We start from the raw sequence: 18,726 nt of genomic DNA, 5'->3' as shown, positions 1-18,726 counted from the left end.
CCAGAGAACAAAAGATATAAACTCAGCACAGTCTTCCTGCCCACCCAGTGGAACAGTAAAGCATTAGAAAGAAGAGGGGGTATTGAGTTCTATAAAAAATAACTTCTCTTGGGACTCAACACTGAGAAGAGAGGCCAGGTAGTTTAGAAGAAGGAGGGCTTAAAACTTAGAAGGTCTGAGTTATAAACCTCGGTCTTTCTATTTCACTACTTGTGGGACATTGAATCAAGTCATTCAACATTTTGAGCCTCAGCTTCTTCCACTATAAAATCTGGGTTCTCATCTTTCCTGCGTATTTCAAAGGCTGTTCTAAGAATCAATTGCCATGACATTATGAAGGCTATTAAGTTCTCTTTATAAATGATGGGTAAGTGATCATTTAATTTGTATGGTATTTTTCCTAGGAGAATACCACCTGATCCCTATATTTACTCAGTGTTGAGCCAGTTCCGACTAAGAGCCAGATAATTTAGACTTGACCTCCAGTGAATCTAGTGAGGCTCTGCCATGAGGGAAGGGTCTGTCTTCACAGTAAGCTTATAAAGGAGAGAAGCTGTGCTCCTTGGGTCCTTAGAAGGGATGCGAATGTGTAGAAAGGGGTTTAGAGTAGGAATTAAAAGGTTTCTAGGAGAAGGGAGTAGGGTCTGCAGCTCCTGGATAGGGGAGGGGATGAGAGCTTGCACTGGGGCTCCGTAGGAGGAGCTGGGAGTGGGCTGCAGGGATGACAGTGCAACGTGAGCGCCTCACTTTTGACCTTTGTGTGTGTGTGTGTGTGTTTCTCGGGTAGGATCCACTGGATCTGCTCCTTGGGATGAGAAAGATAATGGTGTGGATGAAGAAGATGAGGAAGGTGAGCTGGACCAGTCACAGCACCACGTTCCCATCCAGGACACCTTCCCCTTCCTGAACATCAATGGTGAGTGGGGTGGGGGGTGGGACCGAGGCATGGAGAGGATGTAAGGGGCTTTGATTTTGCAACCGTTGACACCATATCCACCATTGCACTGGGAGCAGCGACCAGGCCCTGGGGCCTGGCTGCCAGTCTGTTAGCAAGTAGGAGTCATAGGCAAAGGCACTCCGTAGGCATAGTTATCCCAGTGGGGTGGCTTCTAGGCAGAGAGAGCATCTTCTGAATCTTACGTGATAATTCAGAGAAATTAAAAAATTAAACTCGTTCTCCATCCCGCATACAAATACACAAGCTGTTACAAATTTTGCTGATTTCCTTCAGGCCAAGTGCAGGGAGCATTTTCGTGAATTGTAGGCAAACTCTTCTGCTATTTCCCTCGGTACAAATTTTCTGTCACTGCCTTAACAGCCTCTGCTAAGGCCGTATCATGGGAAACTTGTGGCTCTACAGCTCTTAATACTAGGCTCTGATACAATTTCTCTACTAGAGACTTTTATCTTTTTAAAATTTATTTATTTATTTATTTATTTATTGTGGTACGCGGGCCTCTCACTGTTGTGGCCTCTCCCATTGCGGAGCACAGGCTCCGGACGCGCAGGCTCGGCGGCCGTGGCTCACGGGCCCAGCCGCTCCGCGGCATGTGGGATCTTCCCGGACCGGGGCACGAACCCGTGTCCCCTGCATCGGCAGGCGGACTCTCAACCACTGCGCCACCAGGGAAGCCCTATCTTTTTTTAAAATTGACTTTTTGAATTCAGCTTCCCAGGAAAGATGCGTTTAGAGGTTGGAGGGTCCCTGTGAGACAGAGCAGGTACTGCACCTCCCATTGCACGTTCTGAGGACGCTCAACCACAAGGTGAACTGCTCTTCCACAGCATCTTCCCTTGAACTTTTCACTGACATGCTCCTAGTCATATGACTTGCATTCAGTTGAGTAGCTTTTCACTACTTTTCTAAGTTCCATCTGGCTGCTAGGGTCAAAGGAGATACTTTTGCCACCTAGAAAATTTAGTATATGAAGAGGATTCCTGTAGGATTTTGCAGTCCCCTTCCCTAGGTGATGCCCCTTCTTTTGAGAATCAGGAAATGACTCTTATCTGTCTACTTGCCCTCCTTCACTTACCCTGTCATTTATAACCTTGCAACCAAGTGATGAGTAAAGACAACGATCATAGAGCTCTCTCAGGTTAATACTGCCACAGCTACATTCCCACTTGGTGCAATTTTAAGATTTGGACGTTTGGAAATGTGAGATCCTTTCCCAAATCTTTGGCTCACTCATTCTGTTATTCTCACCCCTTAAAAGGATGCAACCCATTTCCAGGATCATGATTTCCCTTTTTTTTTTTTTTTTTTCCATGTTTTTTTAAAGCTAATATTGTGTGTCCTTACGTTATGGGCCACCTTGGATCCTTTATGGAAACATGTGAACATATATTAAAAAATAAAAAAGTAAAATATGGCCCTACAGCCACACCGGGATTTCATTGCCCTGAGAGAGGAGTTGGGGTGCATCAGTGACTTCCACGAAGCCTATACTTTCAAACAGGCTCCGGGCCAGCCAGTTTCCGGCTTAAGCAAGGAGAATGTTCCAGCGGTAACCAACAAGGAGAACCTGGTGACGCCGGTCTCGACTGCATTCCTGGAGCCGACCCTGGGGAGCGACGGCTCTGCGGTCACGTTCGGGAAAACCCAAAAGGATCCCAAACCATTTTGCGTGGGCAGTGCCCCACCGAGTGTGGACGTCACCCCCACCTACACCAAAGACGGAGCTGACGTGGCAGGATCAACCGATGGCAAAGTTCTGAAACCGAAGCCATCTAAGCTGGCAAAGAGAATCGCAAACTCCGCTGGTTACGCAGGTGACCGGTTCAAGTGTGTCGCTACCGGACTGTACGCAGACTCCCGTCAGCTCAGTCGGGAGGAGCGGGCATTGCAGGTGAGCCCCCACCACCCGAATTTCAGGAGCCTGACCAGTTGTCAGGTTTTTTTAATGTGTGAAGAGGAGGGGGCCGGGGGTATGATAGGGCAGGACACTGGGCTGATTTGGTTAATGAAGCTTAGGATAATTTAAATGTTTGAAATGTGTCCAGTAAGGGGACGTAAGTGGATACTTGAAGTTATTCTGTAGATTTTAAGCGAACTCCACTCGAATGCTGATAACGGAAGTTTTAATTATTGCGAAGGATGTCTAAAAGACTGCATGACATTTACCTATCAATCGCTTTGATTTCTCTGCCGTTACTGTACGTTAACAAATATACCTAAAAGCGCTGCTTAGAATGCCTTACGTGATACTTGGTGGAGGTGTGTAGCGGCCGCATGTCTGTGAGATTCGTGCAATTTTTTTTTCCACCCAGAAAACAAACAAACAAACAAAACAAAAACACAAACCTTGCTTAATGGGATAGAGTATGTATTTAACTTGCTAGTGAATGATAGATGTTGTATAGGAATTTCCTTAAGATATTTTACTTTTAATTAAAACACAAATAAAGCCAAATTGTTTTGCAATGTTAAGAAAAAAATTGGTTTATGCTTATAAAAATGGCTGAAGTTATCTAAATGATCCATTGAGTGCCCATTTTAATTACATAGATGGAAGGATTACAAGAGGACAGTATTTTATGTCTACCTGCTGCTTACTGTGAGGTCAATTCTTCAAATTTTTATTACTAGAATCTTCCATAAACCTTTTGAGTTAAATTTCATTTCCAAATATACAAAGGGAAGTTTGTGGGCCATGGTCCTCTTTATTCACTGTGCATTTGTTTTCTTTTCTGTTGTGTTTTTGTTTCGCTTTCTTTGCGTTGTATTTTTGTTTTGTTTTATTTACCTTCGAAAGAGAATGTCTGTCTGTATGCCACAGTGTATGTATGGCTATATATACACACCACATATATCTCTACATACGTATGGCTTTACGAATAAAGAGTGTGTGACTAGTTACACATAGACACTCTTACGTTTTATCGTTCAATTTTAAAATATCTCAGTTGTATCATAAATTGTGGTTGGTTTTGGGCAAACTTTTCTTTGAAGATACCTTCCTTTAAGGTAAGGGCAGTGAAATAGCTTTGGTGGTAAGGTGTGTCTTTTTTCCATCTCCGTTCTCTTTGTAGCGTGCAGTGATGCGCTTCTCAGAGTTGGAGATGAAAGAGCGAGAAGGTGGCCACCCCACGACCAAAGACTCCGAGGTGCGCAAATTCAGCCCCGCTGACTGGGAAAGGCTGAAAGGAAGTCAGGACAAAAAGCCAAAGTCGGTCGCCCCGGAGGAGGCCATTGCCGACCAGAACGACAGTGAGAGATGTAAGTGAACCCAGGCGGCTCGCGTGTGGTACCACGTCAGTGGGAACGGGGCGGTTCCTCTCCCAGTGCCGAGGGAGGTGAGAGGAAACAGTACGCTTCCGACGGCCCAGCGTCTGGGTGCTGGCTGTTCGGAGAACGGGCTGCTCTGGCCACCCTTCCCAGCTGTGGATTGCAAGGCTGGTTGTCCTTTTGAGCGTTGCGGCATCCAGGAGTGAAGCACCTATGAAATGCTGTTTCCTGGCACGCGTCTCCTTTTTCCGGAGCAATGCTAGTCCTGTAGTTAGTAATAGTCTGATACAGTAGAGCAGAGGAATGGCAGTGCAGGACCTCCGGCGTAGCAGGTATGTGTTCTGTTTTGTAGCAGGTACGGACACGGGTTTTTGGTAGCAGTGGAATGGCACTTGCAGCCAGAGCCAGACCCTCCAGAGTGACAGTCTCCTGTGGGAGGGAGTGGAGGGTACTCGGACTCTCCCTCCAGAGGCAGAGGTTTCGTTCAAGTGCGATGAGGGCTGATGAAGGCCCCAGAGAGATGAGCATCATTGTGTTCTGTGGAGGCTCGTTTGCAGTCATGAGGAGCTGACACCACGCTCCAAGTCCGTGGGATCAACGAGGCCGTTCTTCCCACCAGACGGGTGTGTTCTGTTCTGGAGGCCGAACTGGAGAGAAAGCTCGTGTTGGCCTCGAGTCACACTCTGCGGTCCCCTCGGCTGCTCCCCCACTGGGGTTGACTTCGGGCTTTGCCCTCGAGACTTCCTGGGCTAATGAGATGCGTTGGCAGCAAGTGGAGGTCTTTCTCCCGCTTTCTTCAGTGTGCGTGCTTGTGGCCTGTGGCCTGCAGCCTGCTCCGGACCCCAGAAACCTCACCGGTGATGGTGAGTGAGGGCACCTAGGTGACCGTCGAGGACAGGGTGGGCGTGCAATCCTCCTGAGACGGGACAGTCGGGGGTGGTGGGCACGTTTGGGAGGCCCAGGCCCTTGGACCCAGTCGTAGGGTCGGCGTTGGCCCGCACGCTTAGGTCGTGGGTGCCTGATGCAGTTCGGGAAAATTGTGGTCAGCAGCAGCGTGTGCTTCTCTCTGCTGCTTGGAGCACTGCCCTCCCCCAGCTCATCTTTGGGGTCAGACAAAGGCCTGTGGCCAGGGTTCTGGGTAAGCCACACCGGGACCGGTGTGTCCCACGTGGCTCCCGTAGAAGGGGATTTCTGGGGCTAGTCAGTGGCGGCCTTACCCGAGGGATGGGGCTCTCGATGTGCCTGGAGTAGACGATTCCGAGCTCCTCCCCCTCGGGATTGGAATGAAAAACGGAGGGTCCAGGCCACCCTGGAGTGAAGCAGCAAGAAGGCCTCCCTCCTTGCCTGTGCTCACAGCTGACACGCAGCCCTTACCCTCCTGAGTGGCCTCATAACTCAGCTCCTGGGGAAGTTTCTCAGAGAGATGTGATAAAAGTGGGCAAGGCCAAGTTCACGGGGATGCACTTTTCTGAGGAGGGAATCTGCCTGTTGCGGGTGGATGGTGAGGGAGGCTGGAGGAAGGGAGCGGGCAGTTAACCGGCCTCGAGTCTTCTCGCCCTTTTCTCCAGCAACGTGGCCAAACCCAGGGTGGCCGCTGCCCTTCATGTCTCAGTGGCCTCACCCACCCTTCTTCCCAGAGACGTTAGTGTGCGTCCTTCCCAGTCTTTCCTGCTGACCGTGGAGACGAGAACTCGGTGTGGCTGATGGGGAGCAGGGCCTGAGCCCCAGATGATTCCGAAAGCCCCCTCCCCCCACCGCCTGCCTCCAATCTCAGACCGACCGACGGGTCTCTTCCTGGAGCACCCGGGACGTGGCCCAGTGAGCCATGAATCGCCATCATGGGAGGGCAGGAGAAGGGTTGGGGAAGGTGAGGGGCTGCGTTTGAAAGGTTGGGGCAATGGAGGTGGGTTCCCCACCCACCCTCTGTCTTGTAGAGACGTGGGGTTTGTAAATAGCTGGTCAGGAAAGGTCACCTGAAGGGGCCACTGTTCTTACTGCAGCCTCCACGTCCAAGGCCCAGCAGGTGTTCATTCCATTCAGCTGGATATGAACGGGCCTTCTTGTTCTTGGGCCATCACGTCTTCAGCTGATATGGGCTCAGGTCCTTCTCATGGGTGTCGGTGTGGCCGAGAGCCGAGCTGTGAGCACATGGGAGCTGGGGCGGGGATTTGGGGCGGGCAGGGGTCACAGAGAGGGTCCAGGACGCCTTCAAGATGCCTTCCCCCTTCTGAGGCAGCCCCTACCCATGGAGGGCCCAGGAGCTTCTAAGGTGGTGGGTGCTGTTTGCACGGCCCTGGTTGTCCTGGCGCGGGTGCATCTTGTTGCTAGGGGTTGTTTAAAAAAAGGAATTAACTTGAAAACACAGTGGCCGAGATACTCATTTATTCTTTATGATCACATGGGTGGCTGAGTGAAATTTTTATTTTGGAAGTTCACCAAATGAGTTTGGAGGTTCCTCAGACTTGGAAGTTCATCACTAGGAACCCTCAGTGGCATTTGAAGATGGGGCGGGGCAAGGAGGCATTGGTCCCTTCCTTCTCAAACTTGGAGTAACCATCTCCCTTGCGAACCACTTGGCTGGGACAGGCCTAGGTCCTGCTCAGTGGCAGTGCCTGGCCAGGAGCTGGAGGAAGGCTCAGTCAAGGGGCTTCATGAAACTTCTTTGCTCAGGGAACTTCTCTTCCAGCTGAGCACCTGCACGTTTGTAAACTACTTTGGAACAGAGATCCCCTGCACTCCTTGTGTAGCGGGTGTAACTTTGAACAAGGTTAGCCCTGACTGGAGGTGCTATTACAGTTAAGCTACAGAGAAGGGGATTTTAATCCTGGGGAGCCTTGCAGCGACTCAGAACCCTCTCACCTTGTTTAGGCCTCACTGGGCATGGCTCAACAGTGGTGAGGGTGCTTTGTTGCCACAGTGACTTGTAAATGTTGCTGTGGTGATGCTTCTGTGAGGTGATGCTATGGTACAACCATAATGAATTTGGGATATATGTGCTGTGAGTCATAAGACCATGCTGCAGGGACCACGTTCACATCTTGCTTAGACTGGGTGACCAAGGGCACATGGCTTCCCACTTTTAGAAGGGCCAAAAGTAGCAATGATGGCAAAGCCTGATGGTTAGGATCCCCGTGCATCTATTTATCTCCCCATCTCTTTTGCCCTCAAGGGTCATCCTCGTGTGGGTCGTGGTTAGAACAGTCTTTGAGAAGCTCCAAGTGACACGGAGCCTCTACCCCATAGCTGGTGGCCATGGGCATCTTGGGCAGTCGGGGTGGGTGTCCTTCAGGGTTATTACTGGCCTGGGTAAGGTCACACTAGCGTAAGGTCTTGGGGGGCCTTAGCTGAGGGGAATTGAGATCTTTGCCCTAAAAGGCTCTGGGGTTGGGGGAAGGGTGGATGGACCTAGTTTGGAAAAAGAAACTTTCAACTTGGACATGGGGGTTCTTAAGGTAGCCCTTCCATCCCTCCATGGATCCCCTCCCACGGAGCTTTTAGGGAAGGCTGATTGGACCAGAGAAGTCCAATGGTGTAACCAGCAGGGCTCACCTCTTAAAATTTCCTACATTTCAGGCCTGAGATTCAGGCTGGTCTGAAAGTCTTGGCATCTTTTGGTTAAAGGGATTTTTCCAGCCTTTCTCTGTGCTGAGCCCGGCCCGTGATTATGAAGCCCACCCTGGAGGGAGGCTAGCAGTAACATTCCCACTTTTTTTTTTTTTTTTGCGGTATGCGGGCCTCTCACTGTTGTGGCCTCTCCCGTTGCGGAGCACAGGCTCCGGACGCGCAGGCCCAGCGGCCATGGCTCACGGGCCCAGCCGCTCCGCGGCATGTGGGATCTTCCCAGACCGGGGCACGAACCCGTGTCCCCTGCATCGGCAGGCGGACTCTCAACCACTGCGCCACCAAGGAAACCCAACATTCCCACTTTACAAGTGAAGGGGGCCGAGTTGTAAAGCGGCGCCATTCCTGCCCGAGTGTTTAAGAGGGTCACAGAGCAGCCCGAGTGAGAGTTGCAGCACGCCGTCTTCACCGGGCCTGCGGTAGCCTGGGCTGCATCACCCGTAAGCACAGGCCAGGAGTTTGGGGTTTCTCCTGCTGCCATGGCAGGAGACCCTCGCGGTTGGGGTGATTCCACCATTCCGGCAAGACTAGATGGGGATCTCTCCCACCTTGGGATACCCTTGGATAAAAGCTAAGTGTGTTCCACCCTTGAGAACACAGGTCAGGCTAGCCCAGGCCAGGGTGAGGTTTATCCCCACAACTGGCTGCCATTAAATGCTGGGAATGCTCCCAAGAGAGGCTGATCAGGGGACCAGCCTGCTGAGCAGAAGTGGGAGTGATACTTGAAGTGGTCTAGGGAGAGGAGGAGGAATGCGAGCAGCATGTGAGGGGTGTGTCCATGATTTCATCTAGAAAAACGGGCTGTGGGAGCTTAGCTCAGGTGTTAACGAAATACCAAACTCATACACCCACCCCCACCCCCGGCCGGTGATGGACACAGGGTCATCTTCGGGGAACTCTTTAACAGCACAGTGATCATTATGGAATTATTTGTGTGTTAGAAACAATGTGACTAGCAAAGCAGTTGAACTGTTTCTTTGGCTAGAGCAAAAGTGAGGAGTGATGTTAGGCTGGGGTGATTGGAGGAAAAGCCCTAAGTGGATGCTAGATTGAGCAGAGGGGCAGGAGCAACACAGGCGGAGCTGAGGTGTGAGTACTTCAGCCCTGCCCGCCGCACCCCCCCACCCCACCCCCACGAAGGGGGTTGGAGTCTTGTCTTTGAAATGTCCTTAGATGCTTGTTGCCTGGGAAGGAAGGCGTGGAGACGTGCCAGGTGGGTGACTGGTGTCACTGTGGGCCTTCTTCCTAGACAGGAAATAGGAGCAGCCCCTCGATGGCAGTGAAATGCTTTCCCCCCACGGGTGTGGAAAGAGGACAGACGGACTTGTAGCAATCTGGTTGAGTTCTTTGAAATTGCCCTTGACCCTTGTGTGTGCACCAGGAAGCCTTTCCTTTCCCTTTGCCAGGCTCCTCTTGCCTTGGTCTCCCCAGCTTCCCAGCCTCCCACCATTCTTTCCCTACCCTTTTTCTTCACCCTCGCCCCTGCTGACCCAAGTGAACATTGGTGCTATGTCTGTGTAGATGGCAGTTGGGGGCTATTTGGTCTCTTGATGACATCAGCCTTTTTTGTTGACTAGCAGCTGTTTCCATAGTCATTTGTAGCTCTGCCCTGATTGGTTGGATCTTACTGTGAGGTCACTCACCCCCCGTTGTAGCTCTGCCCTGATTGGTTGGATCTTACTGTGAGGTCACTCACCCCCCCTTTAAAAGTAAGCCACCTTGGAGAGTTAAGCAGTTAGGGAGTGATCTCACATGCCTATAGACGGATGGTGTAGATGCCTCACCTTGACCCTTGAAGGATGGATTGTGAGTGGGCTACGCGCCTCATTTTCTGCTTTCTTTGCTGGTTGTGTTCAGCTGTCCTTCCTTTGGGACGTCTTTCTGAGGGTTTTGTGCTTCTGGCGTGTGAGGCCCCTGGTCTCCAAAGGGGGGTGGTCTGTTGGTAGCAGATTGCCTTGGGCGTGGGGGTCCTGCCTGCTCCTGGTGACCTTTGTTCCCTCCTTTCCGGGTTGTCTCCCCTCCCCTAGGGGAGTGTTATGATGGAAGCAAACCTGACCGCTTTGAAGCCCCAGAAGACAGTGATCTTCCTGAGGATATGGACACGGAGCCCCCCAGAGAGTCCCCCGCCGACCAGGCGGCCCCGGACGCGTCACGCAGCCCCACCCTCCGGCTGAACAGAAAGCGCAAGGTGTCTGGCAATAGGAACCACACTGAGACCACTGTGCTCCCGGAGGACTCTCTGCTGAAAGCCAAGCGGAGACGGGTCTCCAAAGGTGAGCTCGGTTTGGCTTCGGGCCCGCAGGGCACCCTACGGAAGTCCTGGAGCGGAGCAGTGGAAAGTTCCAGTCCCACCCTGGATCCCTGGGGGGAGCCACTCACACCTCCCCAACCCCCACCCCCATCCCACCCCCCACCCCCCCAAAGCCAGGTGGCGGGGCTGGAGCCCAAAGGTGGCCAAAGGCAAATAGACCCCCTCCCGAGACTTGGTGACAAGTTCCAGCCAACACAGTGACCACACCCCTCCCCTCCCCCACCCCTGTTAGTGATGTGTAAGACAGTTTGTTCCCCGCACCACCACCCCCGGCCCGGGGGGCTTCTTCATTAATTTGTAGTTATTTCTCCATTAGCTGACTGGCCTGAGAGGGAAATGACAAACAGTTCCTCTCACCACTTAGAAGAGCCACATTATAGTGAGCTGACCAACCTGAGGTGTGCATTGAATTAACAGGGCTCCATCCCAGAAAGCAGCGCCGCTTGCTGCACCTTAGAGAACGGCGGGAGCAGAGAGCAAACCTGGCCGGCAGGGCAGGAAGAAAGTGATCCAGGCGGTTCAGCCTGCGGTCACCCCCCAGGGCAATAGCATCTCCGAAGAGAAACCTGGCAGGAAAAGGGCAGAGGCCAAAAGCAACAGCAGCTGGTTGGAGGAGTCCCTTAAACGCAGTGACAATGAACAAGGTACGCACGGGGCGGGGGGCGCTCCTGGAGGGTGGATCACCCGCCCTCTGTGGGAAACGGCCCTGGAGGGGACCTGAGCGCCATCCAAGTTGACAAGAGTAGCGTGTGGCGAGCGGGGAGTTTTCTTCCTGAGGTCCTTTCAGCCTGCACACTTCCTTATGGAATGGACAGTGAGGCGGGAGCTCGACTTCCTGGGCTGCTCCTCATCACCCAGCCCGCGGCTGGGCAGGAAGGGAAGTCTTGGGTGACCCCGGGCGCTTGTCAGTGCCGTCATTCCAGCCTCAGGCTGTCCCCAGTCGCCCTGTCCCGAGCACCCAGGCCCCCCACGGGTGGGGACGGGAGCGCACGAAGGGCTGGCTTCTGCCCTCTCTTGCGGCCCTTTGAAGCGACTTGCCATTTGGCGTTTCGTGGGTTAGCCTATTTGCCGGTTGAATGTGGGATGATTAACATATAAGCGCTTTGAAAACATAATTGGTATATCTTTAAAAACTGAAGCTGCTCCAACGATCAGTGCTAACAATGGGCTTTTCTTTCCTCACCGGCTACAACTGTGTAACGCCCGCTGCTTCTCCCCCTGACAGATGTGCTGTGCATGGACGAAGAAATGGATCGGCAGCCTTCGCCCCTGCCGCAGAAATACACCGACAACAGCGAGAAACCATCCGGGAAGCGACCGTGCAAAACCAAGCATTTGATCCCTCAGGAGCCCAGGCGGGGCTTGCCGCTGCCAGGGGACTCCTAGGTGGACAATGCGGATGGCAAGGTACCTCTTGCCCCTGGCTCTCCCCCGCCCCCTGGGCCCGTGCAGGCACATCCCGCCTGCCTGCTTCTCTGCTTCTGGGGACAAAGCTTTCCTTTTCCTGAACCCCTCCCCCCAAAACGTCCCTGCCCCTTCCTAGGGGACGTGTCTCCTGGGTGGTGGTGAAGTTTCCAGCGAGTAAAAATGCAACCCCTTCCTCGCGCCCCGCCTCCCCCAGACTGAGAGGAGGAAAAGTGCTTTCCTCCACTCAGGTTTGTAACTCAGGGAGGAGGCGAACCAGGCGGGTGGAGGAAGGACAGCCTGAAATGTGTGCGCTGCCTGGTTTCGTGATAGGTGACCGTCCGGAGATTTTGAAAGCGGCCTGAGCCCAGTTTCGGCTATGATCTTTCTCCGGCCAAGCAGGACCAGAAGCCCTTGGACTGTTTGCAGCAATTGTTACCAGCTTCCCAGGCCTCGCAGCTGACATGGTCAAGCTCCCCTCCAGAGACCACCCAGTCCCGCCCGATGCCACCGGAAGCGCGGAGACTTATTGTCAATAAGAACGCGGGCGAGACCCTCCTACAGCAGGCCTCCCGGCTTGGCTACGAGGTGAGCATCCTTGTGGGTGCCCCGGATCAGGATCCACCGGCTGCTGCTCCTTGGGTGGGGGACACACTGGCTGGGGATGGGGGGCGGGTCTCAGAGCCCAGCCCCCTCCACGTGGCGGGCTGGGCTGGGTGTTCCAGCAGGGTGTTTGCGTTGGCTCCCGCTCACACTGCGGGCTCTTTGGTGGCTTGTTCAGTCGTGGTGTGAAAAGAAAGGCAGGCCTCTCTGATGTTCTGTTCCCATTCAGGCAGGCAGGCTGCTTCGGCCAGTCTGGCTCACTTATCTCTGATATAAAATCTGACCTAACCCAGGGCTTGGCGACCAGGGGAATTTTAATGAGCCCTTTTGGATTCTGAATAGCAAGAAGGAGAGTAGGAGAGTAGTTATTAGCTCTACTAACTTGTGCTGTTTGGGGCAGAGTGATGCCCCTGTGGGGTAGCGGGTGGGAAGTGTCTGTGCAGAGTAGGGGTGGGAGTGGGGCAGACCTGAGCAGTCTCTTTCTGAGAGGGCATGGGAGCCGAGGGCTGATGGGCGGGGAGCAGGGGTTGAGCCTTGCACAAAACTCCCTGTCCACACTGCTGTATCCCAACCCAGCACGGCTGATGACAGTGATGGCCTCTTGCTAGAGCAACATAGAATGATAGCTGATATCTGCCTAAGCCCGTGTGATCTGTAGTAACTCCTTTCACCCTTTTAACATGTTCACTTGGGAGTAACGCGTACTAGCCCACTCTCGGATGAGGAAACTGAGCCTCAGAGGGGTTAGCTGATACCCGTACAGGTAGCAATCCAGCAGTGCTCCACAGCCCACCACGCTCCTCAGCAAGACTGGCTCACACTGGAATTGCCCTTTTGACAGTTCAAAACCTCTGTGAGACAGATGACTCTCCATGCCCTGTGCAGTTCCCCCACCATACTTGTCAGTAGCAATTGTGATGTAATAGCCCACAGGGCAAAGGCATTTTTCTGTGCTGGCATCAGCCCTCTGGGAGTTGAATGGTGACAGTAAAACGCGGTTCAGCAGGCTGAGCGTGGAGGTGTGGATGAGCACTGGGGTGGCAGGACCCAGGCTGGCCCGGAGCCCTGGCGCCCACACCCTCAGCCAGCTCTGTGCCCCTGTCCCCCGTCTCCCGTCGTGTCCCCCCACCCCGGTCCATAGTGCCGTGAGCCCTTGGAAGTGTGCCTGCCTTGGCCTTAAGGCATGACTGTGGGTGGGAAGTTGGAAGCACTAGGGCTATGCTTAGTTTGGGGTGTTTTGTTGTTGTTGTTGTGGGTTGAATGTGCTGTTGTTTATATCTACACGTCTCTTGGAGACCTCTCCATTAGCTAGAGAGCACTTTCTGGTAGTTAGCGCAGTTACTTGCAGGTGAAGTCCAAGGAGCACCCAGTTGGTTTCCCAAGAGCTGAGAGCGGGCGCCTAGGAGGACAGAGCAGATGTTGCACATAGTGTTGAGCTAGACCCCCCCGTGGTTGAGAAGATAGTCTCCTTGCTTCCAGCAAACGCTGGAGGTGGGGGGGGAGACCCCTAACCCCAACTTTTGGGTTAGGGTTGAGAAAGTAGACTCCCGCTTCCAGCAAATGCTGGAGATGGGGGGGCGGGGTGCTGCTGCACCCGCCGTGGAGGGCGGGGCTCCGAGCCCCACCTGTGAACTTGGCATCATTTCCAGCAGCCTCCCTTTGGGACCAGAGAGGTCAAAAGACCCTCGTTGGTCCTCTAAGACAGTTTCCATTTTGGTTTGGTGGCTCTGAGGCCTGCACCAAGGGGCACTTGATCCATCCTTTTTTAGGCTACCTGGCCTTTGATTGCACAGGAAGCCTTGGGAATGTTTACGGTGGGATTTGTTTTTTTCTTCAAATGTAAATTTCAATATGTAGATTCCACACATCACCAGTGTTGATGCTGAACATTGTGACAAGTAGATGAACGCTTTCAACTTTGAATCCAAGTTTCTGGGATTTCTCTGGGCAGAATTTTAAATGTTGGGATGATGGCCCAGTTGGGAGATGTGGCAGCTTCAACCTTTTCAAATTGAAGGACAGTTTGCTTAAGCAGATAAGGCTGTGGTTTGGGAGGGTTTTCCTGAAGTTTTGTCTTCAGCATTCTTGGTTATTTTCTTCTGCTTAGCCAAAGATACCATGTGCAGTATAAAGGCTGTCTGAGCTTTATGTCATGATAATGTGGTTCTGGAAGTTTAGAAACACACTCTGGCTTCAGATCCGAGTTAAATAGATCACTTGCGTGGCCAAAGACCTCAAACCTTTCCCTCCTGGGAAAAAGGCTTCTATTTCTTAGGCTAAAACGCTAGTGTGCAACCACATGCTTGTGCCTTTAGCGGTGATGGTTAAATTTTCTATGAATTGAATAAGTCATGTTTTTTAAAAAGTTAATGAGGCATTTAATTAACTCACAACGTCGGGCTTATGGCCTTTATGGTTACATTTTGCGGGTAGTGGCATTCGGCTTATAGCCGCTGAACAGAGAGCTGTCCGACAAAAGCAGTTTGACTTTGCTCTGGAATGGCTGGGCTGCCCTTCAGACACTCCCGTTTATTTCTAGCAGAGAAAATAAACCAAGGAATGTGTTGCGTCGACAGACTCGCCCCGCCTCTTCACCTTTCAGTTAGTGAAAGTGTTGGTGGCGACGGTTGCCATCCATTTAGAGGCCATCACCCTCTTAGCTAGGAGAGTGTAGTTAGCCCACTTGACCCCCAACAGAGAAGGCCTGTGGGGTGCTCGTCACAGCTGGATTGCATCCCTCTAACTGGGGCCCTCTTGGGCCTTTTGAATCTTCCCAGCTGACCAGGTACCAAAGACCTGAGTTTTAGGTCTAGTACTTCATGTTAATTGAACTTGGGGTTTAATATCTCTGGGCCTCAGTTTCCAAGTGTTGAATGAGGATAGTACTACCTTCCTTTCCTGGTAGCTCCTGGGTTCCTGTGGGTGACAGAAGACGTCCTCATCTGGGGAATGAGAAGCACTGTGTAAACAGTGGGATCAACGTGGTTGAGTTAGGACAGCCCGTGGCAAAAAGTCTGACCTGGCCGTGGGGCTACTGCTGCCTTTGCTGCCATCTTCCAGGAGAAGAGAGTTGACTTACCCACCAGCTTGGACGGCCTTTCATTTCTAGGTACCCTTGAATCTGCCCTAGTAGTGATGAAGGTTTCCAGGTGAAGGCCATGATTGTCACAGCAAATAAACCCTGGGTTGAGTAAATTGATGTGTGCACAGCAGTTGGTGGCGTTCAGACCTGATCCCAGAGCCACGTGACAGGGCCTCTCCGTGGCTGGCGCACACAACTCATTAGCTTGCAGCCGTCCACTCAAGTCTGGCTAGTGAGGGCCTGCTAAAAGAGCAGCAGCTTCATGCGGTATCCTGGATACCAGGGCTCGGGGCAGGTGGCCTGGGAGCCCAGAGGATTGTGGGCTTTCTGGCAGGTTGGGATGTAAACGGAGAAATGCATTCGTGGGCGTGCCTTTTCTCTTCCTCCTCTTGTTTTGGAAGGGAGCTGCTGCAGTGACCTGAAGTAACAGGGCACCAATGGCCAGGTTTACCAGCATGCCCCATTAGGTTCACGTGGTAAGCAAATGGAACATTCTAGTTCGCTCCCAAGTGAGTGGTCACCTTTGATTGGCGTGTCCTCCAAAGGGCATAAAAGGTTTTACAGAACCCATCTCGCACTTATGGGCGGCTAGAATGACCCCCGTTTTAGGTTTAACAGATGAGTTACCTGAGAGATGTCACAAGGAGGCCTGTTCTGACCCCATCCCATCCCCCCTTACCCAGCAGACCATGTGTTGGGCCACATGCACGTTCTGCCTACTCCCAGCTCTCAGAACCTGACGGCTCTCTGCTGGGCACGACTTACCCAGTATAAACAGTATAATGTGTTTTCTGGTGGCAAATGCTTTCGATGTGTCTGAAAACTTTCTTAAGGTAATAAAACATTGAATAAGTTCCTGCTCTGCTTACTGGGAGTGGTTCATATTAATATTTTAACAAGCCAAAGAAATAAGGTTAATAACAGTGATTCTAATGCACAGTGTTGACACAGAACATCTCCGGGGGCGGGGGTGAATGTTTTATTTGATTCTTGAAATGTGGAGGTTGCAGCCTGTGGTGTATCAGGTTCCTGTCATTAACTTGAGTAAATATGAGAATATTAGACTGATTCTGCCCCGAGAGGGTGGAGTGAGGCAAAATAGAGGGTGGGGTTATTGGAGGCATTTTGTGTCATTCCTCGAGGATGGAGGGAGAGAGCTTCTCTTTAACTCTACTTAACGTACAGACAAGAGCATCTGAGGCCCAGGTTCTGATTTGGGGTCTTAACAGGGGGCGCGAGGATGTAGCTGACCTGTGTGTCCCTGCTTCTCTAAGCTGGGGAATGTTCTCTGGCTGATTTAAGCTCTCTTTAAGTGTTGGTCATCCATACTTTTATCTAAACTTGTGTTATCGTCCACTGCCACTGACTGAACAGACCCATCAAGTGAGAATGGTCTGTGCTTGGCAATGTGTCATCTAAGATGTTAGCAGCTGTGACACTTCTGTACTGGTCACGTCGGCCCCTGGGCTGAGGGCTTTCATCGCTATCCGAATGCGTCCTCTCAGCAGCCCTGTGGAAGCTTGGAGAAGTTCAAGGGTAACTTGCCCATGGCCAGGCCACTGGTGCAGCAGAGCCTTAGACAACACTGTCTGCATCTCCAAGCCCTTCTCACACACTCTCACCCCCGACCAGGATGCCTGCCGCCTGCCCGCGCTATGGTGGGCTTTTGGCCCCAAGGATGTATGCCTTTGAAAGTGGGCACCGCCAAGCTATGGGGAGGTCACCCTTACAAGGTTCACTGTATGGTTGTCTGATGGTATCTCCTCTCCTCTCCTCTCCTCTCCTCTCCCCGTAGGAAGTGGTCTTGTACTGCCTGGAGAACAAGATTTGTGATGTGAACCACCGCGACAATGCGGGTTACTGTACCCTGCACGAGGCTTGTGCAAGAGGTTGGCTCAACATCGTACGACACCTCCTTGAATATGGCGCCGATGTCAACTGCAGTGCCCAGGATGGAACCGGGTCAGTGGCGGTCTTGCTCTTGGCCTGGCCCTGCTGGGGCATAGGCAGTGGTTCTCAGGGTGTGCGGGGAACCCCAGAAGGAAAGATGGAGAGTGAGTGCCATGTAAGCACACTGGTGGTGGAGTCCTCTAGAATGGAATCGGACAGATCTTTCTGGCAAATTTACATAGAACTTTAAAACTCTGTGACACTCTTATGGACAGAGGTCCCTGAAAATGTTGAGCCTGCATGAATAATCAGGGGTGTTCTCTTTTAAGACCCTGGACTCTTCACCAGCGTCTGTTGAATCTCACTCTTGAACATATATGTGAGTTGAAAGTTGCAGGAGTACAGACAGGTCCAGTGGCAACTGGCTTGATAGGACCTGCCGTGTCCACCCACATCCCCGGGCCTGGCCCCCACTCTGTCCTTGACCTCGGTTTATTGGCCAGAGGCCCAGGTGTGAGTCAGCCCAAGCATCTTCCTGGTTGTACCTGGGATGCCACCACGAGGCAGGGCACTGGGGCTTTCCTGACGGTCATAACATTAGCAAAACTGTAAGGTATTTGGTGGTTCGTGGTTTCCAAATCGCATCCTTTCTGGATGGGACTGCGGACAGTGTTCCTGACCCCAGCGGACACGGGCAGGAGGACTCTGTATCCTCCTGAGAACTCGCCCTGCCTGTCGACTGCTTCTGGGCGAGAGGGTTGATCACTCATCTCCAAGTTGGTTTCAGGAGAGGTTCCACTTTGCCCCCAGTTTCTTTGACAAACTGCACTTTTTGGGTTTTGTTTGTAATGGTATAACAATGGCTTGTCGTATCTGCTTCCGTGATGCTGGGATTCTTCCCCCCACCCCTCCGTACGTTACCTTCTTACAGTCTGTCACTATTTAAGTTCATTGGAAACGTTTTCATCTAGGCCTGAGTTCCTCCTTGGGCCATGCATTAAGAGAGATTTGCATTGAAGAATGAGGCCTGAGATGGTCCCTTCACCTGTCCCGTAAAGGGTTATGTGTTGAAATAACAGAGTAATTTGTCGCAGCGACCGTACACTCACCTCCTCGGTGAAATAGCGCGCCTACGAGGCTTGGCCGCACACGCTCGATTTTGCCCCGTGTCCTTAGAAGCAAGCGTCGCGTGCACGGGTGTAATCCCCCGCACCTCTCCTAGGCCTCTCCACGATGCTGTCAAGAATGATCATCTCGAAATTGTCCGCTTGCTCCTCTCCTACGGTGCTGTTCCTACCCTGGCTACATACTCAGGTAGAACCATCAAGAAAGTGAACCACAGCGAACTTCTGGAGAAGTTCTTAACAGGTACGGCAGAGGTCAAGACACGGTCTTGTTCAAGCATCTAGACGGTGACTTCACAGCCTTTCACCTGGGTTCCCCCTACCCCCACCCCCCCGTTTACTCTAAGTGACCCTTTACTGGGAAAAGCGGCCCAACGTTAGTCTGTCAAAGAAGAGATACGTACTTTGAGTTTTGCGAGGTGGGGGGCTGGAAAACTCTTAGCTAGCCAGGCTAGCTTTTGTT

At 52.3% G+C, this 18,726-nt stretch overlaps 1 protein-coding gene across 1 annotated transcript; it reads left to right on the top strand.

The window, feature by feature from the left end:
* Positions 1–2,573: 2,573 nt before the first annotated feature.
* Positions 2,574–18,726, top strand: LOC308610287 (BCL-6 corepressor-like; the record flags this gene model as incomplete). The annotated part of the gene is made up of 8 exons (XM_081259478.1): positions 2,574–2,849; positions 3,509–3,562; positions 4,033–4,219; positions 9,877–10,122; positions 11,386–11,531; positions 11,964–12,152; positions 17,045–17,211; positions 18,362–18,726. Coding segments are annotated over 8 exons (1,452 nt in total), but the record flags the coding sequence as incomplete, so codon positions are not given.

This window comes from Mesoplodon bidens (assembly GCF_964165515.1).
Source record: "Mesoplodon bidens genome assembly, contig: HAP1_SCAFFOLD_349, whole genome shotgun sequence".
Lineage (NCBI taxonomy): Eukaryota > Metazoa > Chordata > Mammalia > Artiodactyla > Ziphiidae > Mesoplodon > Mesoplodon bidens.
The sequence above is the reverse complement of the archived record's forward strand: the minus strand, read 5'-3'. Positions and strand labels throughout refer to the sequence as shown.